The sequence below is a fragment of the Cimex lectularius genome, unplaced genomic scaffold (genome assembly GCF_000648675.2).
Source record: "Cimex lectularius strain Harlan isolate CLEC.00 unplaced genomic scaffold, Clec_2.1 scaffold63, whole genome shotgun sequence".
Lineage (NCBI taxonomy): Eukaryota > Metazoa > Arthropoda > Insecta > Hemiptera > Cimicidae > Cimex > Cimex lectularius.
The window spans coordinates 1,863,017-1,888,219 of record NW_019392694.1 but is presented as its reverse complement, the minus strand read 5'-3'; the positions used below and the strand labels follow the sequence as shown (position 1 = coordinate 1,888,219).

Below are 25,203 nucleotides of genomic sequence, written 5' to 3'. Positions count from 1 at the left end.
ATTTACCATTGGTGGTGATGTGAGTGTTCGAAATGGTTTGGATTGTGAAATGAGTTTCCTTGGAACATGGGGTTGTCCGTTACGTGCAGCGTGGACCTTCCAAGCCAGACCCAGTCATGTGCATTTTGAGTCGGCGGCTGCCTCCTCTGCTGTTGGTTCTGCTGGTGAGCCGATTGATGGTGAAGATCTTGCCCAATGCCGTCTGCTGCTTTGAACTTTGAAGCGTACACAATGCAGGATACTACGAATACGACTATGGCGAAACAGAAAGCAGCCAGGAGGACATACATCCCGATTTCTAGCGGTGTTAATATATGATTTTTAGACACTGTTACACCCGTCGACGTCCCTCCTGAGCCGTGGTGTTGTCTAGCTTGAACTGTCGGTTCATGATTGTGTTCATCCTTTAATGGAATTCCTGTTTGGAAAAAATGTTTTTAACGATTTTTCATGACATTTTACTTACGAGTTCTGTTTTGCAATCTTTTAGCAACTTTAAATATAAATAAGCAAAGCATCCTTACCCTTACCAATAAGATCGTGAAGGTCTGCTACTATTTCCCTGTTAGCACCGCCATCATTCTGAACAAGCTCTGTCCGGGTGACAGAAAGTCCTAAGCTGAAGTCAATGTCAACCTAAAATTACATAAAAACAGATTATTCAACAGAAGAAGAAAAATTAAGCTTAATTTTTTACATGTGCGCGTGTTGAAGAAAGCGGGACTTTTGAACCACATGAAGTCGGAGGATGCATAGTTACAGTTAAAAGATTCCCTTTTCCCTGAGCGACTGCAATAACTCTCGGCTGTGACATTGGTGTTTGAGGTGCAAAAGCGACAATATCAGGTCTCTCAGTTTCAACCATTAAATGATAGTCTTCTCTTTCAATCGAAGAAACGGACGTTGTGCTTCCATCAGAAAATACCAATTCCATGTCAAGTAATCCCTCCTACAACAAATGAAGCATGTATGAAGAGTATTCGATAACAATGGTAGTATATCCCCAACCTGATATTGCGCTGTAAGCTTTCTAGTGACTGAGGCTTGTGCTATATACCCATTATCGACACCTGTATCTGGAGAAATTGCCAACTGGAGCCCTGATACCACACTAGCGCTAAGTTTCGTAATAGTAACTTTGTCGCTCAAAACTCTAACTTCTTTAGCACCGAGGACTCTTCCAGATACAGCACTTACAACCTATAAAACATTAAATCCATTATTACATTAAAAGCGTTATTTATTTAAAAAAAAAAATTACCTGAAGTTCTGTTCTTCCAGGTGCTCTTCCTTGCAATATGTTACCTTGCAAAGTAGCAATCCTTGTATCAGATACTCTCAAAAGACCTAAAACAAGCTGAGTAACCCTTAGCCATGTGCGCCTATTGACAAGGTATGACACCCGGCCAGAATCATGATCTGCAGCAACAAATCTGGCATAAACCTATAACATTTTAATATTTAATCGTGCTGTTGTGTTAAAACTTGTTAAAAATTGAGATTTTGTTGAAACTTTCTAACCTCTACGTCTGTCTGTTGGTATCTTAGCCTACAAGCTGTTGGTTTCTCCAAGTTGTTATCTTCTGTAAGCATCGATAGTGAAGTGTCTGTTCGAAGGCTTCTTTTCATTTTTCCAGATCTGCCGCGAAAATTAAGCCAATCAAGTACCCCGGCTATACTTTTACAATTAGACAGGAATAAAAAATTACCTAGTGTCAGGAACCCTCCAACCTTTGACTTGACTAAGCCTTGTGTCAGGCAAGGACACTTCAACCGGCAGCTCCGGCATCCATACAGTGAAACTCGCAAGTGCTACCAGACTTCCATAACTCACAACAACACTTGCATTCGCTGAACCCCTTACTTCGGATCCGTCGACATAAACTGAACTGCAAGACGATGACACTTTGATGACACTGTCATCTGGCACGTGGCAAGTTGCCTGAAGGGTCACATCGGCTAGATGACCTCCGTGTGACACCATGACAACCTTCATCCCTTGGCTAACTTGCTTTCCGGTTAAAACAGCACTGTTTACAACTTCCCAGTTCTAAAATGAAATATATATTTTTATTGGTTTGAATATTCGATCGACTCAAGCTCACCTTTGATATCGGGATCAAAGCGTGTATGTCATCTTTGTTAATGTGTATTCGCACACTTGCTTTATGCTTGCCATGATGATGTGGATTGGTAGACGGATGTCCTCTTTCATTCAAGTACCTCACACTCCATACTAATTTTCCTTCTTGCCACAGTCCTGTTAGCCCACCTCCTGCCACTTCAATGATCCACACGAACACTTCTTCGGTCCTAAAAATATCATTTGTTTAAAAAAAAAGAAATTCAAATATGTCATCTCTTACCTTGGTACAATGTCTTGTTGCTGTTGCTTGTTAATTACAGTCACAGTTGCAACAGACTGCTTTGTGTTTATCTCAACAGTCATGTTCCAGTCCTCCCGCGAAATAAGTTCAGCTCCAAGAACCTTTAATCCACTCTTCACACGGGCTCTTAAAAATAATTAAATACATAAATAGCTTTATAGCAATGTGTCTACAAGCAATAATGCTGTATTAAAAGTGAAATAATAACACAGCAATATAGTTTACCTATATTGTTTATATATTTGCATAAATAAAGACCCATTTAAAATAATACTGACATTGCTGTTCACAGAAAATGTGTGGTGTTTGCTGACCACTTCAGGTAGCCGGGCTTCCATATGTTGTGAAAACAATTCTCCAAGTATACCCAACACACACCGAAATTCAATAACCAAACAGTACTTAAGAAACTTTTTTTACTATTTACTTTGAAGGAAAAAAGTAGTTTTCTAATATAATATAATATCTGTAAATCATCAATATGAATGACACATCATAAGGATTTTACTGAGTGATATTATTAGTGTTTTGTCTGAGCAAATTAAAAGAACTTCAACAACTGGCATGATGAACGAGAAGAGACAACATATTCTCAGCAGCTTTAACTTTCATCAAATGAAGACTTCATGGGCAGAAGCATTTCTGGCACATAAACTTAATTTACAAAATAATAAATTTTTCAATTTACAATTTTCATTGTCACCAAAAGAAATAATTTTTTTAAATTTTTCTAGGGCAAATACTTTTTCAGTCTGAGATTTCTTATTGCCTGCAAAGTGAAGAATCATGAGGTTCTTCTTTGTTGTATAATACACATTTGGAAAAAAAAAGCCAGCAAATGTACTTGATTTCCTTGGAGAAACAGTAGGACAAAACAACATAGACCAACCAGTGTTCTTCCATGGTGAAAAATATACAAAACGTGTTTAGACCAGCAGATTTCTGGGTTGCTGGAGGGTGTTCATCACCCTCCAGATCACAAGAAAAAATTTCAAAATATTTAGTATATATATGTATATAAGCTGACCAGAATGTACTTTATTATTTGCCTTGAGGGAGCGAGGAAATAAAACGCAGGCCAACCACTGATAACGACAAAAGGCCAAAATGTGTCAGAAAGAACCAAAGAGCAAAGAAAGACAAACCAATATGATTGGAAACGATCAAGCAAGTTCATCACTCTCCAGATCAGAAAAATAAATCTCATAATATTTAGTTTGTAAAGATTTTTTCTACATGTGATGAACAAGTAGCTTGGTTGTTTCAGCCAGTATGGCCTAGCTCACTAACGGCTGAAACACACAGGCAGAGCAATGCAGCGAGGATAGGCAGACAACTCACATGCAACTGGTCACATAACAAATCACAAAAAGAAATTTCACAATGTCTATTTAGTAAAAAAATATATATATATATTTTTTTTTTAAATATTTATTTTCCTTTTTCATAGTCTACTCAGGCCGTGGAGTTATAAAAAAACCATTGTTGTCTATGGGGTTAATTGGGGTATAAGCAGGGAGAGGCAAAGCACCATGTTCTTTCACCGTGGCAAAATGCCAAAATACGTTTAGACAATCAAACCAGCAAGGATAAGCTGACCAGAATGCTCTTTGTTATCTGTCTTAGGGGGGGGGGCGAAATAACACGCAGGCGAAACACTGATGATGGCGAATGGCCGGACGGGCCTGACGGAATAAAACTGCGAGGATAGACAGATCAATATGATGACAAACGACCAAGCACTGGTACATTGTCGTCTGCCAGGTTAATTAGGTAATAAGCAGGGAGAGGCGTCCCTAAACGCGTCAGAACAGATAAAACCGGGGAATACAATTTGACCACAATGTACTTTATTATCTGCAAATCTAAAGAAGAAATGTCATATAATTTAATTTCTCGGGATGTTTTCTTTATTTCAACACCTTTTCAATACATTTTTAATGTCTAAAAGAAATGAAATGTGTAATCTTCATCAATGAAGAAAGACCAAATTGTCGGGAAACAACCAAGCAACAATGCCTTTCTGCAAAAAGAGATATTAACGGCACCTCCGGCGTTCTGCAAGGATTCCAATAATTACAGTGTCATATACATCTCTCTCTCTCTCTCTCTCACTCTCTCTCTCTCTCTCTCTCTCTCTCTCTCTCTCTCTCTCTCTCCTCTCTTTCTTTATTTTTTATAAACTTTGCAGCATTTCCTACTATTTAAGCGGCATTTAATCGAGTACGATATACTAGATTACAGCGAGTTGATATAAAACAAAGTATTCAAAGGGTTACTAGTATACTTTAGTTAATCGAAAACGAATTCTAACTAATACAGCACCACTAAATTTTTTTATCGATTTCCATGTTTTCGACAGATGAGTGAAGTTACGATCTCGTTTGTTTGTTACTTCGTTACAAGCAGAGTCAGCAGTAAAACTTGCCAACAGTCGACTTCGCATAATTGTCACGTTTCGTCGTATATATAACTGTGTCCATATCATAAGAAAAAAACACCATTTTTTTTATTTTCCATAAGTATTACACAGTTATTTATTTATTTTGAACTGAGCATAAAAAGTCATATCTATTGATCTATTGGAAGACACGATTTTTCAGTTTCAAAGATATGGGAATGGTCTTGTTATTTTGTTTATTTTTACACATAAAGTTATAATTACGTTTTTTTTTTTGCTGTATTCATAACGAGTTGGATTTCAGTTTTTATGGACTGGTTCTACGTGTGAGGTAGATGTTTATCGCGGGGCCCTTCCATTTAAAAAACGTGTTATTCTGATGCGGTCGTATCAAATTACGAAGTAAACACATGGCGGTAACATTTTTGTTGGCTAATTGTTTAAAATATTCGTATGAAAAAGAAGAAAAGCTCAAAAATTTGTCAACGCCTAAAAAAATACATAAAACGACCCTGTTTGTACGTAAAATATGCTTAAATCGTACATTTTTCAACTCTCTGATAGTTATGAAAATTATTCAAATTTAAATAAGCTTTCGATGAAAGTGAAGATAAATTTGTTGGGCCTTTTCTTTTCTTTTATTGTTTTATTATTAATACAACAGAATATGTTAAGCCTGATTTTTGATTAACACGGTTTGTTACACTCACAATAAAACATTGAAGTAGCATAATTTGTTGAAGTCTTGAGGAGCGGTCAAGAATGAGATAGTTTAGAAAAACAAATTTTTTAATTTTTTGCCCATGTTCCGACCCTTATTCGGGTCATCTTCAGAGCCTGGGTAAATTACAAAGTAACAAAACATATGTTGATTTTTTTTACGAGGGTTCGCCACAGCAGAGTGATACCCCTCAGGGTGCCGGTGTTTTTGAAAAAAGCCCATTTGTATGTATGTATGTAGGGTTCGAATGCAGGGCCGCTGGATTCGAACCCGGGACCTTTACCTTACAGTGATGAGCGCCGTGTCAACGCCTAAACCGTTGCGGCCACCGACGCCACCTTTTTGTATGTTGTTACAGTTTTGTGCTTGTCTGTATTGTTGAGGGTTCGTGTTGGTTTCCCGGATTCCCCGACATTAAATGTTCTTTACATCTCTCTTTTATTTTTCGTCCTGTGTGATATTTTTGTCTCCGCGGTCGCATATTATGGCGTGTATGTCGTTTTTGTCATACGGGTTGGTTTTGCCAATGTTTTCTTCTTTGTGTTTGTTGTTTTAGGTGATCTTGTAATGTCTAATTTGTTGAATAGATTCGTTCGTTTATATATTTGTTCTTATGCATGTGAATGTGGTCCACGGTTAGGCTCTGTTTTTTTGTCGTGTCGTTTTATTAATTATTTTATAATTTTCTGTTAATTGTACCAATTTAGTATAAGGACCGTCTTGAGGAATACTGAGTATACCGGGGTGAGTGTGTGACATCTGAGGAATAAAAGAATATTTTTCCGAGGGTGGGGTGCCGCGGTTTGGTGGTCTAAGGGTGGGGCGCCTAGATTCAATATGATCTAACATGGATTTTTTCTCACTTATATATCGATTTTTTCAACAATCAGCGGTTAACGGAGGTGAATATGGCAAAAATAATAGTCAGGCTTTTTAACTTAACAAGATATATAGGCCATTGATATTTTCCAAAGAAAATATCGATTTTTTCAACCATCGTTATTACTAATTCACTATTTTCGTGGTCCGCTTGACCAATTAATACAAGACAATTAATTAAGGTTTTTAGTTGAGATGAAAAAAAGTTAATGGCACGAGAGGGATTCGAACCCACGACCTTCGGCTTGATACACCTGTACTCTACCACTTGAGCTATCGTGACTTCGATCCCCTCGGGCACTAACTTGTCATCTCAACCCCACCTTTTGAATTTTCCCTCCTTTTTGCCATTTTTCAAATGTCGTGTAATCGGTTTGGATTCTCGACGACAATTGAAATGGCGACNGATAGCTCAGGTGGTAGAGCAGCGGCGTATCTAGCCGAAGGTCGTGGGTTCGAATCCCTCTCGTGCCATTAACTTTTTTTCATCTCAACTAAAAACCTTAATTAATCATCATTATTACCTTTGATGAAAAGGTGAAAAACCTGTCGTTTTAACATGGTATGTTTTTTATTTTTGTTTACCTTAGCATGAATCCGGTTACGTGTGCAGGTGGTTTGATCGTGACATAAGTTGGCACGTGTATTTTGCTCGTTGGGTAGAGATGCCTTTGAGGCATGAGCATGGTAACGTGGTTGTCCGTACTGATCGTGTTGTACGCTTGGCTTGCTGGCACTAATTGTACAGTACCTGCAAGTTTAAAAAAAAATGTAATAGTGTTACGTTTAAAGTACAAAAACTTAACGCACCTAAGGGAGTGAGACTTTGTATCATTACTTTCGGGGTGCACTGAGGTCCTCGTACTGGTTCGACTACTGTATAAGCTAAAGTGACGAGTCTCGGTGGTGTTTTGGTTGGTTTGGCTCTTCTGGCGGGCAACGGCGGCCACCACGACCACGGCAAGACGAGTTCGACGAGGCACATGCCTTCGTGACTGTCAGGAGAACACGCACCGGAAACTCTTGATTCTCCCATCGTGGCATGGACGACGGCGCAAACCCGCTGTGCACCCGGCTCGGCGCCAGTGTGCATCACCACTCTTACTACTGGCCAGTCTCGTTCCACCTGAAAACCAAATTTGATGAAACAATTATCTTGAGCCCATTCTTCTTTATTATCACTCTTCTATATCCTTTCTTCTGCAAAATTAACAGAAGCTTTCTATATACTTCTTACAACTCTTGTATGACTTTCTTTCTATTCTTTCTTTCCCACAGCCCTTCTTATTTGCCCTATGTTATTTCCGACTAGTTAATTTCTTTTTCTCCCCTTTCCTCTCACCCTCTTTCACTCTCTCTCTCTCTCTCTATCTCTATCTCTCTCTATCTCTCTTTATCTTTTTACTCTTTTTCTCTATCACACTTTCCCTCTTTCTCTCAATTTTTAAAAATATTTCAATCATATTCACTCTTTCCTTAAACTTCTCTTGCTATCGCTCCATTTTATACTCTCTTTCATTTTTTTTAAATTTTGTACTACTCTTTTTTTATTTTTTTTATTTTTAACACATTTCTATTTCAAATCCAATCTCCATTCTCACATTTATTATCCTTTCTCTCTGTTTTTCAATCTATCTATGTAACTATCTGCTTTGTTTTCATCATTCTTTCTCTCCCTCTCCCCCTACTCTTTTGATCAATCTTTCTCTATGTCTCTCACACCCCCCTCTCTCTCTGTCTCTCTCTCTACTCCACTCTACTCTCTCACTCTCTATCTAAGTGGCCGTCAAAGACCCTCACGAACTACAACCAACTCTGTGCGACTCTCTACTGAAATTCCCGCTCACATCACGGAGCTACGTTGAAAAGGTTGGCTGAGGGAAAAAACGGAGGCTTCGTACCTTTAATTTCGCCTTCTCCACACTCTTTCAAGCCCATCTGGAGATCGGAGAGCAAATCTACACTCATCTGTAAAAAGTACAGCAGACCAATCGCCCAAAGAACAATGGCTGTGTTAACGAGTAAATGTGAGCCGTGCAACTGTGTTCTGGTCAATTCTGGTCCTCTTACGGGACGAAAAGCCAACAGTCCATACTGATTTAATCTTCTTCGAGCAGTGCGTTCAGAAATTTGGACACCTCGAACTTCCAGGAGCTGATAAATCGCATGGAGTAAGATGCCGTTTTCCCAAAATTCTCAAAAAATGGACATCCTGTGGTTCCTAAAGGCGTCTCGCAGAGTTTCGTAGGGAACTCCGATGGCAACAGCCGCATACTTGATGGAACGTCCATCATCAGTAAGTGCCACACCACGCGCAACATCCTCAGCAGTAAGTGGCCTTTTTAAGTTTAAAAATTGAAACTAAGAAAACAACGCTGAACACTAAATAGTTTATTTCTTCAGAATTCAAATGGACTGAATAAACATTTTAAATTCCGTAAAAAGTAAACATTGTAAAATCCTTTATCCTTGTTTTGGATCAAGGATTAAATGTGTTTACCTCTAATTGATATTCTCAATTTAAAACATAGCATAAACAAATATTTATTGATAAAAACAATGAGACAAATTAAGAGCAGAATTTTCGTTTATTGACAAAATAACAATAAAAATATTTGGCGGAATTTTTAGTCTGTCAGTATATATAAAGAGTACATATTACGACAACCAGTACTTACTGAAAGTTTATACAAAATTTTGTTTGTTGACCAAACGCCGTTTATTTTTTCGACGGGAGACAAACGGATGTGGTGAAGTGAAAATCGACATTGTGAATGCGTAGGCGCCGGGGGGAAAAAGTCCGGTAGCCGAGTTGGAAGCAACGCTAGCGGCGGACTGTTAATTTGTATGCAAAGCCGAGGTGCTCCGTGGATTTGTGAGGCCTTTCATGTAGTCTGGCAATTAGTAAGCAAAGCCTAGCTAGCAACTTGGGCCTGCCGAAGAAAGAACATTTTTCAATGGCTACGCTTTCTCCTTAAAAAAACCCGCCGCTAGTTATTTGTCTGGCTTGGGAGGAAATAGGAACGTTGAGTTTAATAAAAATAAAAACTTTTCCTATTGTGCCACAAGCTGTAAAAAGTTGGCCAAGTTCGGAACAAAAACGACATAAGTCCTTCTTTCTACCCTTTCTTAAAAACTTCACCCTTGCGTCTTTCGTCCGGGATATCTATTAACTTTAAATAAAGTTTTCTTTTCGCTAGTATGAAAAAAGGTCTTCAGGTAAAAACCAATAAGTTTTATCATTTATGCTATAAAAAAAGTCAAGGAAAAAGAACACTTGAAATTGCCAAAATAATTCAAAATATGTCAAATTGCACATAATGCCTTTTGAAATTTATTTGGTAATTGGTAAATGTCTATAATACTTTACTTTTTAATTACAATAAATTGGGTGTTCGGCTACACGCGTCACATACTTTGCCAGTAGATACTATATTTAAAAAGGAACCAAAAAAGTCCTAATCAACTATGGTCCGAATCTCAACAATTTCGGAGTTATATCATTTTTTCTGATTTTTAAGATTTCACGACCGTGCTTGAAATAAACAATGATAACTCCAAAACTAAAAGGTGTTGGACAAATCCGTTGATACCATTGAAAATTACGTTAAATTTCCAATAAGATGTGATCAATAGTAAATTTGTAAACGTTCGCGAAATAAGTGTTTTGTAGGGAGAACTTTGAAAAAAAAATTTCAAAGTTGTAAAACTTACTATGATGGTTCTAAACTACTATTGCCTAACCTAGAGACCAGAAAATTTCAGAAAACGTGTTAAGTAAACACTTGCACTATTTCGGTTTCGAATCCAAATTAATTCATTCAAAATTTCCTTTCGATTTTTTTTCCACCTTACCAGTCTTTGAACCACGGTTTTTCTTTTCCTTCATCAATTTCTTCTTCTTTGAAAAAGTAATTAAAAAAGCAATTGCACCACTAAAAAGGATATTAAATGGAGTACATTTTCTGAAATTTGCTGGTCTCTAAGTTTCGAAATAGCAGTTTAGAATCAACATAGTAAGTTTTTCAACTTTGAAACGAAAACATTTTTCAAAGTTCTCGCTATAAAATGCTTATTTCTCGAAATTGTACAAGTTTACTATTAATCAAATCTTATTGAAAATTGAACGTCGTTTTTAATGGTGTGAACGGATTTGTCCAAAACCTTTTAGTTTTGGAGCTATCATTGTTTATTTGAAGCAAGGTCGTGAAAGCTTAAAAAATCAGAAAATGGAAAAACTCCGAAACTGTTGAGATTCGGACCACAGTTAATTAGGACTTTTTTTGGTTCCATTTTGAATGTAGAATCTACTGGCGAATTTTGTAACACGAGTAGCCGAACACCCTGTATACATTAGTTTGCTAGATTGTACTATTATAAAGCTTTCATGAAATGTTTGAGCCTTGTTGAAATCTCACAATATGAAGGAATTATTATTACAGAAAGCGAGATGTTATTGTGTCGAATCGTATAAAAGGAGATTGCACCATAAAAAAGGACTTAACAACGCGAATAATAGGTGGGGGGGGGTAATGCGCGAGGTAGTGTTTAGTATCGAAATGATGCCGGCAAGCGTTTCTCTTAGTCCACCATAATGCAATTCTGATTTAATAAATCCAGCTCCAATAAATTTTGACGTCTCGTAAAGACCGGGGCAAGGCGATGGTTTTCACGTCATAACATAAAAACAGCTTAGCTTGTACAGCCTGATTTAAATGGACAGTGTAATATTCCAGGAGGTGCTAAATGTCATTATAACGCTTATTAAATTGCATATTTGAACAGTTTATTAAATGTTACACAAACACAGATACAATACATAAGGATGCAGGTATGTAAGGACTGTGTATAGCGAAGTGATTGCGGTCTAAGAAGAGAGAGTGGGAAAAATAAGCAAAAATGACGAATGAGTCATGTAACATACAAGAAATAATAAGAGGAAAGCAATAAAATATAATAAAGAGAGGAACAAATTGAGAGAAACAGAGAGATAAATATAATAAAACCAAATTGTATGGGTATACGAGATATAACATATAATAAATTAGTGTGTATGGATGAAACATAAAAAAATAAGATAGGAGAAGAAATAAGGAAGTGGGAAAAACATGAATAAAGGAGAGGGCCAGAAAGAACAGAAACAAGAATAAACAGAAAGATTGAATCTTTGGACATGACTATAAGAAACATAAACAACGTTATAAAAAGGAAGGAAGATAATAAGAGATATAATGCGTTAACAGAAAAAAAAACTTTCTGGAGATTATTTTTATTTATTTTATTTATTTTTTATATTTTTTAAGGGCAAAAAGACTCACGACTCACGATTATTTTTTCTCCACTTCACGCAAAAACATTGAATCATGGATCTGAAGCGAACCCGCCCTTTCTACCTTTCTAACATCATTCTGACCTCCAACCCAAACCTAACCCACACCAGTCCAATCCTAACTTTATGACGAGTTATTTTAGTCAACGTACAAAATAATTTTCAATTAATTAAGATTTTTAGTTGAGATAAAAAGTCCGTGTCACGAGCGGGATTCGAACCCACGACGTTCGGCTAGATACGCCGCTACTCTACCACTTGAGCTCGTGACTTCGATCCACTCGGACACTACCTTCCCATCTCAACCCCACCTTTAATTGAAAGTTATTAATTGGTCAAGCGGACCACGAAACTAGTGAATTTAATAAGTTAAAATGAAGTGAATTTACACTTAAGCTCTCCGTGGCAATTTCCTTTGTCGCCGAGAATAAAGATTACACGACATTTGAAAAATGTCAAAAAGGAGGGAAAATTCAAAAGGCGGGGTTGAGATGGGAAGGTAGTGTCCGAGTGGATCAAAGTCACGATAGCACAAGTGGTAGAGCAGCGGCGTATTTAGCCGAAGGTCATGGGTTCGAATCCCGCTCGTGACACCGAATTTTTTATCTCAACTATAAACCTTAATTAACTGAAAGTTATTAATTGGTCAAGCGAACCACGAAGCTAGTGCATTTAGGAGTACAAAATCATATTAAAAAATCAAGAAAACAACATAAAACAAACTTCTTAAATAAAATAATAATTTTAAAATAAAAAAAATCCTCCACCAGCATGGAAACTCAATATAATGGATACATTAAAATGATGACTTTCCCCAGGGCAAATTAAAATTGACAAGTATTTTAAAGACGCTGCATAAAGTATAGAAATCCGTAAATCACCTCTTTATTAATTTATTCTATTCTCTGTCTGACCGTCCCACAACACCTAATTTTTCCTTCGGCGAACGGAAGCCGGAAGGGAGGGATGAGCCAATAAGGGCCCACGCCTTCTTCCACCCCTCAGGGCACCGTTTTTTGGGGCAAACGACCAAAGGCGGTGACAACCCCTAACCTATGTGCCTTCCTCAGGCATTGCGAAGTCGATGTCACAAAAATTGTCACTATATATATAAAAAAAATAATAATACAGCCAATTAAAAGTGTAAATGGATAAAATGACTATACTAAACCAGCGTGGGTAAGCTTCAGATACCAAGGGAGGTTTGAAATGATCAAACTACAACTTTCATCTCTTGCAAGCCTAAAATCGTAACAAAAATGGAGTGTCCAACCGCTGAAGATGGCAAATGCCGAACTTCTAGGCCAAACCAGCGAGTATAAGCTCCAGATACCAAGTGTAAAACTCGACAAAAAGTTATAGCTTACGTCCCCTAATCTCCTTGAACCACCCTAAGACACTATAAAGCCAATCCAATCTCTAAGTGAAACCACCGACAAAGAAGCACAGAGGCTTTAGTAATTCCTGTTCACTTTGTAGGGTTTGTAAGTGTAGAACTAAATATACGAAACAATTGACAAGTCAATAATGGTCTTCTAATACCAATCATTGTTCTATTGATATGGAGGGGGTCATAAAGTTCTATCATATAGGAGACATCAAAGTCAAGTCAGATTAATCCAGAATTACAATCCTTTATGCTCATAAGAGACTATATTGTACGTTGCGATTTGTTGATAAGGCTGTTCAATAAGGCGAAGATTAGGAAATAATCGTTTAAGTAATTAAATTCTAAACCCGTCCAGCTTTACAATATTTCTATTGATGTAACCTTCAAGTTCATATTTTAAATCTGTCGGACTTTTTTTCAAAAGATTGAAAATGTTCAATTTATAAAAAATTAAATATTCCAGACAATGTCATTATTCAAAATGATAGAGCTAAGCTACATTTCAAAACGTACTAGGGTCTTTAGTACCATTTGTCATCGTTCTAATGGAACATTTCCACCGGGGTCAAACAAATTACATTCGGTAAAATGAAAAAAAATTTCCAGAAACTGTGGGCGTAGTAAACCAACAAACAGGCGACCTATTGTACAAACTCATGTACAATTATGTTTTTAATTAATTTGTTCTCTAAACACTCACGTTTTAGTAATCATTTTTATACTGTTACTGTTTAAATGTAAGTTACGTCAGAGTTCCAAAAATATAAACGGCAAATATCGTATTTGTGTATTTTTAGGATCAGGCTTAAAATTTGAAATACAAAACAACTTTATTTCAAAAAGTAATAATTTTAATAAACTGCGGCTTCATTTGCTTAAATATTCGAACGAAAATTTGTCTTCTATATGTACAAAAAAGAAAGAATTATATCACAATATATTAAAACAAAAAATATTCATTACGAATGTTTATATTTTATTGCAAGTACTATTCACCTATTATTTTTTTCTCTCTCACACACGTTTGCTCCTTCTCTATTTCTTTGTTTCTGTATATTTCTATCTCAATCACTCAACCGACACTACCAATGCCACCATACATTCACTTTATATCTTTATAACATCCCATCGCTCTTTTCTTTTATTGTTTTCCTTTTCATTAACGCCTTTTCTTGTTCAAATCCACTTTCTCTCTCTCTTTCTCTTTCTCTCTCTCTTTCTCTCTCATTCTCTCTCTCACTCTCACTCTCACTCTCTCTCTCTCTCTCTCTCTCTCTCTCTCTCTCTCTCTCTCATTTCTCGAAAAATTTATTAGCTTTTCAAAAAATTAAGTATAGACTGTTACGTACAAATAACAGAAGATTATTGTGAGGAAGGCTTTCTATCAAGAGGGAATAAATATCATTACTGAATAAATGCAAATAATGTCAACAGAACTTCAAGCCGTTACACGTGAAACCTCTGCACTGTCTTTTTTTAAGTGTATTAATTTGGATATGTCGAAAATTCTTTAGAGCTCAACTTAATATAAGAAACATCTGAATGTACAGGCATAAGGAATAGGCAACCCGATTTTTACAATCTTCCTGATCTCCAAATTTATTCTTCAGTGATCGGTCTGCATGTTATTCTGTAAATCGTAAACTTTTAGGGGAGTTTTTCTATGTTATTTTAAGAAAAGTTTGACTGGGCATGAAACGAAAAACTGGCAAATGCAGGTAAGTTACAAAAATGTTATTAAAAAAACATGTATATTTATGTGTGTTAAATAAGGTAAAAAAGTGTTATATTTCCTTGTTTTTAATAATTATGTGCCTGAGAACAAATATCGTTTAAAATAAATAATAAATATGAACGTTTACCAGTATATAAGAAAATGTGATTGCAAAAAGCTCTTTCCTATATGCTTATAAACACATATGCTACTGTACTCAAAATTTATATGTTCATAAAAACTATATTTACTTATATGTCGACTTTATCATTACGAATTTTGTGTATAACGTATTTATAAGTTGAGTAAATGGGAAAGTACAATGAGCATTTTAAGAATGGTTCTTGTTTGACGACGCTACTAAACAGAAAATTCACGGCGCTCCGGTTATACTACAAACCCGCAAGGCATGTTGCATCCCTTCTGTCCAACTGTCAATTATAATTATTATATTATATTATAAGTATTTCTGTACGTTTTAATATGTCTTAAAAATAAACAAAAATCATGCAATGCAAAAAGATTTAAGTCTGATAATAAAATTCAATGCAACTTGCAAAAAATAGTTGTGTTTCTACAGAAAAACCCACTGAAGAAACGTGGATAATGTGAGGAGCAGAATCGATTAATAAGAAAACAATCTCGGTAAATTTATTTGACTAAATAAAAACTCTGGAATTATAAAAAAATGTTTTAAACAATACACTACCTCTTGGAGAGAAAAAAATCGTTTTAAGAAATTTGTTTAATGTGTAGTGATTAGTGATAGTTAATCAATTATTATTCAAAAATCGTGAGATGCGGTCTGGTGTGATGTAGGTTTCAGAAAAACATTTTCTTTATCGTGGCAACGTTTCGATCTTTATTGAGATCATCTTCAAGGCCTCCGATTTACAAACATTGTTTACATTAAACAAATACATGTAGAATGTGGAAAAAAGTGAATTTATACAATGCAAAATATATTTTTTATATTGAATGCCATGGCACAATTACACAAAAGACAAACACTTCGAATGAGTAGAAATACTTTGATTGAATATAAAAAAATATATTTTGCATTGTATAAATTTACTTTTTTCCACATTCTACATGTATTTGTTAAATGTGAACAATGTTTTTAAATCCCAGGCCCTGAAGATGATCTTAATAAAGATCGAAACGTTGGCACAATAAAGAAAATGTTTTTCTGAAACGTACATCACACCAGACCGCATCTCACGATTTCTGAATAAATTTGATTAAGTTTGTTATTTCAAATAGTATTTTAAACTATATTTTTGTATATATAAACAGAGTAATTAACTTCATTTATGATTAATTCCGATTTTTTTGCGACAATCTGTTTATGAGCGAATCGATACTGTTTTGACACTTTCCAAGAATAAGAATATACATATTTTATTAACAGGGACTTTCATGTTAAACCTGTGTTCCCGTTATGCAATATGATATGCTTTTTATCGGAGTATTATATGAATTTTTCAGAACCTCTTCGAGATTGATTTGAATATGGGTGAAATAACATACGTTTCTCTCTTTGTGCAGTGGATTTGCTTAATGCTACGCAACGTCACAAATATTCTTTGATTTTGTGAAACTGTTGAAGTTTAGAATGTTTAAGTTCAGGTTCTGATGATTAATTTTCTTTATTTTATATTCTAAATTAGCTATGATTGTAAAATATAATGTCAGCCGAAGACTTGCAACCGAGAAAGATACAAATCATTCATTTGTTTAAAAAGTAAAAAGTCCAAATTACTAAAACTGTACTGCCATTCATCACGAGGAAAATAGGAGCAATTAAAGCCAGAAGTATTAAAATATTAACGGCGTTGATAAGTGCTTGGATAAATGAGCCCCGAGCGTCCACTCAAAACCCTCGTTATTCGAGCTTTTTATTTAAAGCAGCCACCAGGGCTTAATCGCGAAGAGAGAGGGCCTCGAATGCAATTCGTTCGGCTTCCTGCTTAAATTTGTTCCGCGCATTGCAATCTGCATGCCAAGCAGGGTTGTAACGGGCCCGAATTGAATTAGACCACCCATTTTGTTCTTTTACGTTTAATTTTTACTTATCCCTTGGCTCGAAGTGCTAAAACGGTTATTTAAATAATGAAAAAGGCCTGAGGACTTGTTTTAATTCGTGGAAGATTAATTGAAACATTTAGAACTAAGAGATTTTTCGCTTTTTTTTAATTTAAGACATAGTTCCAAAAGAGAAAGGAATTTCGTCCATCACCTCAATCTTTATGACAAAATTTTCTTAATGCTTCTTCTTACGTGTCGAATTGCTTTAAATAAAATATTTTCAGTGTCTTACCGTTTTGGTGACTAGATGAGCGGACAAATCGAGATGTCTGCCCCAAGATAGATCAGAAGTGTTGCTGCTCGGCTCCGCGACGAGGCTCCTTGCCGGAACGGTCTGCTTGGTCGAAAAAGGCCCATAGCTCGCCCTGACAGCCAACGGTCTGGAAGTCTGAAAAACGGCGAACCTCTCCGTTGTCAGGACGGCACCCGGTGGCCCTGGTACAGGAGGTTCAGGGGGCTGCGCCCTCGTCAGGGACTGTTTGAGGAAGTAGCCGCCTTCCGGGCTCTCCAAAACGACGTCGACGCTGCAACCTACGCCCCATACTGTAAAACCAAAACAATACATTAGTCACTTTTATCACATACATTTTATCTGAAAGTACAAAAATTTCAATACTAAATTTTCGTAACTTGTAAAAGTTGTCATTCGGATCTGCCGAACAAGGACCGTGGATTTAATTTGAATAAGTCATCTTTCGGGAGAGAGACAGATGTGCATCTGCTATGTAAATGTTTGGCCCGGAACGTACAACAACGAGGAACAATCTAATTCGCAATGTTGTCAACCGAACGAACGCCATCCCTTATTTTGACGAAACCCGTTACAATTTGTCAGTGCACAACATGCTACGATTTATCTGATGCGCGAAACTCTTTCATTATTACCGACACTGAACTATTAAAAAAATTACGACCTGAGATTTTGAGAATTACCATCGAGGAATAATTACTTCAACTAGTAAAGAATGCTACCTGGTAATTTTGTTTTACATGTTTTATTTTAATGTAACATGTAAATAACAAAGTTGAAATGTTGCATTCTGTATTTTTAAAAAAATCCTTTCCTAGATTTAGCTAAAATGTATACAAAAATTGGTTTGTGGCATCAAAAAATAACTTTCAATTTTGATAAAATATTGTTTGAAATGGCTATTTATATTCTGGAAATGGCGTTGACTTATGATCAATACGATGAAATTAAAAACTGAAACTATATAAAGCCAGTAGCTTTTATATTAAAGATAATAAGCATTAATGTAAAAATCACGAATTTGAGACTTGAAAAATTCCAAAAAACCCTGAGACTTGTCACGTTGTTGTATAAAGGAACATAATCTTTATTTACACGAAAAGCGTAGCTGTTGTTTTTCAATTTAGCCCTTGTACGCGCTATGCTCAGCCTAGGCCCAATACAAATACATCTGTCTCAGGTAACTTCAGGCTTATCGACTTGAAGTGTTTACGTTTTTATTTACCGATTTAAGGATAAAAAAAGTACACTGGAAAATATGATATCACATAACTTCACAAAATCCTCTAAATATATAAATTCTATGTCATGCGAAAAGTAAAATAAAATAGAAAAGAAAAATTATTGCGATATGTATAAGTTATAAAGAAAATGCTACAATAATTATCAATCAGATAACGGTTAAAATGTTTTATTTTATTAATTATTATTTATTCACGAACAAAAAAGCCAACAAGTTACATGTACGCTCAAACGTCAAACCTGTCCACCAGTGCACATTTACAACAAGATAATACCACCATCAAACCAAGTCCACTACCTTGGGCTTTACTTAGATAGTAGACTTACATTGGAACCGACATACAAGATTAAAACGGCAAGAATTTAACAAAAGATATGGACTACTCAGACACCTAGTTGGACGAAAATCAACACTAAGCATACATAACAAACAGAAAAGATGGTGGAGTGAGTGTGTTGTTCTATCTTTTTTAAAAGTTATTTCCTACTCACAGTAAGTTGTTTTCAACGATCCGGATTTCGAGCCTAAGCTCATCATCAAGTTGAAAGAGCTCAACAACCATGTCTCCCGATATGAATTGTAAGACTGAACGGCCCCCGGCCATCACGACGTTCAAATGAGAAGCTGGTTTTTAATGCCGCTCAATTATCACGCGGGAAAATCGGGAATTATAACACAATTAAATAAGAAATTAATTATAAATTAGTGATTTTTTAAATATATATTTTTATATAGGAGGTGAGATCGTGAGGTGCGGTCTGGTGTTTAACTTTCAGTTTTACATGAAATGAAAATTAATCTGATGAAAATTAAAAGCAAAAATTTTGTAGTTTGGTTGTTAAAATTAAAATCCAATCTTAAGACTTTTTTTTCCTTTGTTATTACCATTTGGCCGTAATAACTCTAATATAGGAATTAGCCTGGCACCCTTTCATTTATTCTTTCTTTTTCTTTTTTTCTTTTTTTTTATGTCTTCGGCTTTAATGTGTGGTGTTTAGTGACTGTTGGTTAATGATTATTCCGAGATCGTGAGATTTTGTCTGGTGTGACGTAGGTTTTAGAAAAACATTTTCTTTATGGTGCCAACGTTTCGGCCTTTACTGAGAACATCTTCAGGACCTGGGATTTATAAACATTATAATTAATTAAGGTTTTTAGTTGAGATTAAAACGTCAATGGCACGAATTGGTCAAGCGGACCACCAAATCAGTGAATTTTATAAACATTGTTTGAATTTTACTACGATATATGAGGGGGGTACGAACGGGTACTATGCGCCTCCAATAGCCTCTAATACCCAACTCCGACTTTCCACCTTCACGAAGCTTATGCGGGTGTACCCTGTTAACTAACAAACGGAAAGAGGGGTATGGAGGGACAGGAGCTGGACCTGACACCTCCTAATCCTAAACCCAACACCTACCCCTCTTCCCACCCCACACCTTATCCTGGTCCCACTCTCCAGCCCAAATCCAAGGTNGGAGTGCAAACCCCGCTTCCTAGTATCCTTTTCTACCATACCATACCATACCATACGATATATGAAGGATGTGGGAAAAAAAATGAATTTATACAATGCTAGAAAATTTTAGATAAAAAAAAAATCAATTTATACAATGCTAGAAAATTCATTTTTTACCGCAAGATGATCTCAATAAAGCTCGAAACGTTGACATGATAAAGAAAATGTTTTTCTAAAACCTACGTCACACCAGACCCCACCTCACTATCTTCAAATAATTTTTTACTCAATGTATATTTTATACAGATACCATTAAATAAAATAAACTACTTAAAAAAACTTCAATCATAATGCTTTGTTTCTATTATTTTTTGTTCAATGATACGAATTCGGTTTAAACGTTTAAAATATAAATAAAGGCTACGTTCTTGTGTGCAGGCAAGCCTGAATAATCCTTGGGTCCTCCTATAAAACCCTAGAGTGCCCTCTTTGGGTTGTTTCCACTTTAAGAAAGCTATTTCCTTCCTGGTGTTCTATTATCCGCAAATGCCTGGTAGGGTGAGGGTATTGATGCTCGTATATTAAAACATTTTCTTTTGTGCTCGTCATTTGCGGGCCCGTTCTCCCCTTTTAAAGTTTCGCAGTTCGAAATTCATTAAGTTTCACTCACCCCACCACCGTTGAGATATATTTTATCTCTTCCCTTGTTTAAAGATAGGCGCCTGTACAGAAGATGAGGATTAGATTGCCTCGGTCGTACCCAAGAGGTTGTAGTGGGTGTAAAGAAATTATTTTCACTTTCCCTGATCGTCTAGGTAATCAATATTTAGTATCGAATGCATAAATAATACACTTTTTAATTCAGTAATATTCTTATATAATTAAAAAGAGAAGCGCTGTAAAATAGTTTCTTCATTTTAGAATATATTACACATTTTAATGTTAAGAATGTGGTAGCCCTACTCGAGAAAAAGTTGTTTTTACTAAATACTTGATTTTACAACTGGAAAAATATGCTATTTAATTGCCTGGTGGGTTTTTGTAATTGGTAACCATACGAAACAACCTAAGATGGCAATCGCGTCTGACGGACCAACCAAGATAGACAAACCAGGATTAACGGTAAAGACCAAATACGGGTTAATCATCTCGTGAAGTTTATTATTTCTACCTGTATAGTGTAGGGGATTATTTGTGTGTGTGTGTGTGTTTTGTTTGTTTTTTGCCCTCGAAAGTTACAGATTTTCATTGTTTTCATTGATTCATTCCCGAATTACAGGTATTACATTGATACATTTTTACATTTTGTCTTTACATATTATTACATGTATAATATATGTTGTGGTTTGTATTCAAAATGGCGAACAATTCAAAGTTTTTCGAGTTTTATACCGTGTACAAAGACCAAAAACATTTTTGTGAAGTCCCTCGTAAGTGCTTCTTCCGGTTGTGGCCACTTTTTCCTTTGTCGCACGATATGTCGAATTATAATATATGACGATAATATAATAATATCTAATAATATATATAATATATAATAATATTTAATTAGGAAAAAGAAAGCTAAATTGTTGAAAAATTAGGCTATGTAAAAACGTTTGATGTGTGGAATGTGATGAATGTTTTATGTTATGTTATACATTTTATGTGATGAGATGATATTTGTATCTTATGTTGTATTTTAAAGTCTAAATTGTGTTTCTGTTCAAAATGGTAGGTAGCGAGTGCTGAAGGATTTTGCTTGGGTTTTTTGCAACCATAGATTTGTTGCTTTACTCTCTTGTCCAGATATTGGGATGTAATTAAGTAATTTTTCAACAATTTAGCTTTCCTTTTCCTAATTATCCCCGTCTATATAATCCTGAAAGATAATCTGGCCAAACCATTACCAACGTTTTTTCCCATGACTTCAAAGAAGCCGACTCCTTATACAAAAATGTCTTTCTATACCGACTTCCTTCCCCACACCTTCAAAATCAAACGTATATAAACATAAAACAGCAATATCTCACTGGCACTCTCAACACAATGGCACAATTGCGCAGAAAACAAACACTTTCCAACAATCCCAGGCCCTGAAGATGATCTCAATAAAGATCGAAACGTTGGCACGATAAAGAAAATGTTTTTCTGAAACCTACATCACACCAGACCGCATCTCACGATTTCCGAATAATCATAGACTAACGGCCACTAATCACCACACAACGCTATTAAATAAGCTTAAAAATTTTGATCTATTTGGCGATAATCTGCGAGTTTTCAAAAGGAAAATTTATAAATTTTTGAAAACCTAAGGGAGAATGAGTAAATGTTTTAAATTATTTATTTTTTCTTTGAATTTTAAACTTTGATCTGTAATTCATATTATTTATTTTGTGTTTTTATTATTTATTATTTTATTGTATTATATGTAGTTAGCTTTATTTTGTTATAAATGTAATTTAAAATTTTCATTAACTTATTTATTTGTTTTTAGTTATAATAGCGAATAGGAATTATATAATTGACTATCCTATCCTGGGTTTTGCTCTCTCGGACTAATTCGCTGGATAAATAAACCCACTTTCACATAATGAAAATTGGCATTTCGTCAATACAAAAGGATAAATTAGCCATCTTAAGTCGATCCTTGTAAACCGATTTGACTCCAGTCGCATGTTTGTACCGTTGGTGTTAATGTAACAACCTGCAATAGTGGAACTAAGAAGTGTGTGAGCAATTTTTGTTTTAATTTACCTTTGATTGCAATATTCCGGTCACGAACCGGGTGGCGTTGTATCGCGAACCGCTTTAAATGATTCATAACCCGTGCCGTACAAATATAGTCGGCCCTTGGCTGTTAAATTTATGGTTTTTTGATGCCGTTTCTGGTAACGAGCCCCTTTTATTACTACCGGAGACGATCCTAGCAAAACGGTTACAAAACAAAAACAGAAAGACAAATTTATTCAACAACTTTAGAAAAATTATACTGCCTATACACGCTATAAGAATACTGACTAAAATAACTATGTATTATGTAACAAAGATATGGATTATATAGTTGGAGAAGTGATAAACGTAAAATTGCCTAGTGTTTTTTTAAGGATTTTTTTTTCAACAAGACATTTTTTATTAAATTGTGAGAATTTTCTTTGTTGTCCGAATAGCGAACCTGAAATTGGGCCGTTACCAATAATTTCATATAAACGTCAAAACATATGAATGCGAAAAATACAAAGGACAAGCAAGACGAAATATACAAGACAAAGAATGTAATATAAAAGATTGTTGAGGGGCAATGACGAAATATCAAACTACGCGAATAACAGAGAAAAAACAATAAAAACAAAACAACCATAGCAAACCCTCAACATTATAGGCAAGCATGAAATGAACACAGCGTACAAACATGGTGACAAATGAACATACTCGGAAACAAGGAAATATACAAAAACATTTATTAACCTTTAAAAAGACCGACTGAAACATTAACACCCAACAATTCTTCCTCCAAAGCCACCGGCAAACAGAGAACATACGCGCCTAACGCCTTACGGCCTTATCAAAGATGTATAGAAATCACACAAACCCAACATTGAAGATGAAGGAATGCAAAAATTCGTCCGACACACCAACGCAGTGACGATTTACTCAGCGTCTATTTTTTCTTAATGTGTATTCTAATATATGTTTTTAGAGTATTTTAGTTTCTTTTGTAAGTCATTGTCATTTTTTCTCTAGAAAATTTTCCTAAATTTTATGTACTTGTTAACAGTTTTGTTAACAGTTAGAGTTCTTAAGTTTTTATTTTAACGGTCAAGTATTTCTTAACAGGTATTGGAATGAGTGAGTTGAGTTTTATGAGAGGGGGGGGGTTATAAAAGCTTATTTCGTTTTTGAAGTAGAATTTTTTTCGGTTGTTTTTTCTAAAAAGTCTTTTTTAAATTTTCCAATGATTATTTTCTCAAAGGTTTTTTTAATAAATCATTTATTTCTTCACACTCGGAAAAAGTCATTTTTAAATATATTTTTCTTTAGAAAGTTTTGTCAAACCGATGTTTTTACAAGTGGGTTTCTCTAAGGGTAATTTATTACAAACGGGTATTCCAATAATTGCTTTTTTAAAGGGTTTTTAAAAGCTTAAATTTTACAGTCGTACTTTCTAAAAGTTCTTTTTTTAAATTTCCGAATGTTGGGTTTTTTCTAAGGATTACTAACAAACCATTTCTTTTTTAACAGTGTAATTGGCTATTCAAAAAGTTCGTGCTTTTGTTAAATACGTTTTTTTTTAGTTTAGGTTTTTTGTCAGTCGTTTTTCATAAAAGCTTCCTTTTTAAATTTCTGAAAGATGTTGTTTTTCTATAAGAGAGACTTCGAATATTAATGGGTTTTTAAGGTGTTTTTGTATTCAATTTTTTAGTTTTTGATTGCTGATGATTTTTCTCTAAGCGTTTTTACCAGTCTTTTGGTTCTTAATACTTTAAGTGGCTTTTATAAAAAGGCCCTTTTTAAAATTTATTTTTCATTAGAGAGTTTTGCAAAAAAAAGTTTAAGCGGATTTTCTCTAGCCAGTTACTTTTGTTAACAAGTATTCGAAAAATTGATGGGATTTGATCCTCTCGCAGTTTCTCTAATTTTTTTATAGATGTAATTGGTATGTTATTTTTTTAGGAGAGTATTTCATCTACGATGTTATATGAAATCTCCTTGTGTCAGCGTTATGAATTTTGTATATAAATCATTCAGAAATTGAGAAAACGGGAAAATACAACAGGAAATTTAAGAAGGTACTTGATTGACGACGCTACTTAACAGAAAATTCACGGCGCTCCGGTTATACTAAAAACCCGCAAGGCATGTTGCATCCCTTCTGTCCAATTGTAATTTTAACAAAAAAAACAGTATTTCCATACGTTTTAATATGAGTTAAAACAGACAAAAACAATGTAATGCAAAAAGAAAGATTTAGGATTGACAATAAAATTCAATGTAACAAGCAAAAAAACAGTTGTGTTTCTTAACAAAAAACCAATGAAGTAATGTGGATTTCGTAAGAAAAAGGAACGATGGAAATAATAAGAAAACAATCTTGGTAAATTTATTCGACCAAATAAAAACTCTGTAATAATAACAAATGTTTTAAACTACACACTACCTCATGTTTACATCTGTATTTTAACTACGAGGTAAAATGAACACTAGCGATGACGGTTTTTTAAAATTGAATTTGTAAGTATGTCCGATTCGAATGTAGAGCCGCTGGATTCGAACAAGGGACCTTTAACTTACATAAACGAGCGTCGTGTCAATGGCCATCGACGTCCCCTGTTGTCTTAACTTTAAACTATTTTTCT

At 35.1% G+C, this 25,203-nt stretch overlaps 1 protein-coding gene across 3 annotated transcripts in view; it reads right to left on the bottom strand.

Annotated features, from left to right (window-relative positions):
* LOC106674167 (transmembrane protein 132C) overlaps nucleotides 1-25,203 on the bottom strand; it is a 210,897-nt gene that overhangs the window by 1,509 nt on the left and 184,185 nt on the right. For 2 of the 3 annotated variants that reach the window (XM_014406735.1, XM_014406737.2), the window contains exons 2-13: nucleotides 17,142-17,452; nucleotides 7,199-7,514; nucleotides 6,974-7,139; nucleotides 2,367-2,513; nucleotides 2,106-2,313; nucleotides 1,710-2,050; nucleotides 1,522-1,639; nucleotides 1,262-1,444; nucleotides 1,009-1,200; nucleotides 698-949; nucleotides 525-636; nucleotides 7-418 (exon numbers count right to left, since the gene is read on the bottom strand). In XM_014406735.1, coding sequence (XP_014262221.1) covers nucleotides 7-418; nucleotides 525-636; nucleotides 698-949; nucleotides 1,009-1,200; nucleotides 1,262-1,444; nucleotides 1,522-1,639; nucleotides 1,710-2,050; nucleotides 2,106-2,313; nucleotides 2,367-2,513; nucleotides 6,974-7,139; nucleotides 7,199-7,514; nucleotides 17,142-17,452 — 2,758 coding nt within the window. The remainder of the gene's footprint in view (nucleotides 1-6; nucleotides 419-524; nucleotides 637-697; nucleotides 950-1,008; nucleotides 1,201-1,261; nucleotides 1,445-1,521; nucleotides 1,640-1,709; nucleotides 2,051-2,105; nucleotides 2,314-2,366; nucleotides 2,514-6,973; nucleotides 7,140-7,198; nucleotides 7,515-17,141; nucleotides 17,453-25,203) is intronic. The other variant, XM_014406736.1, reaches the window with a different exon arrangement.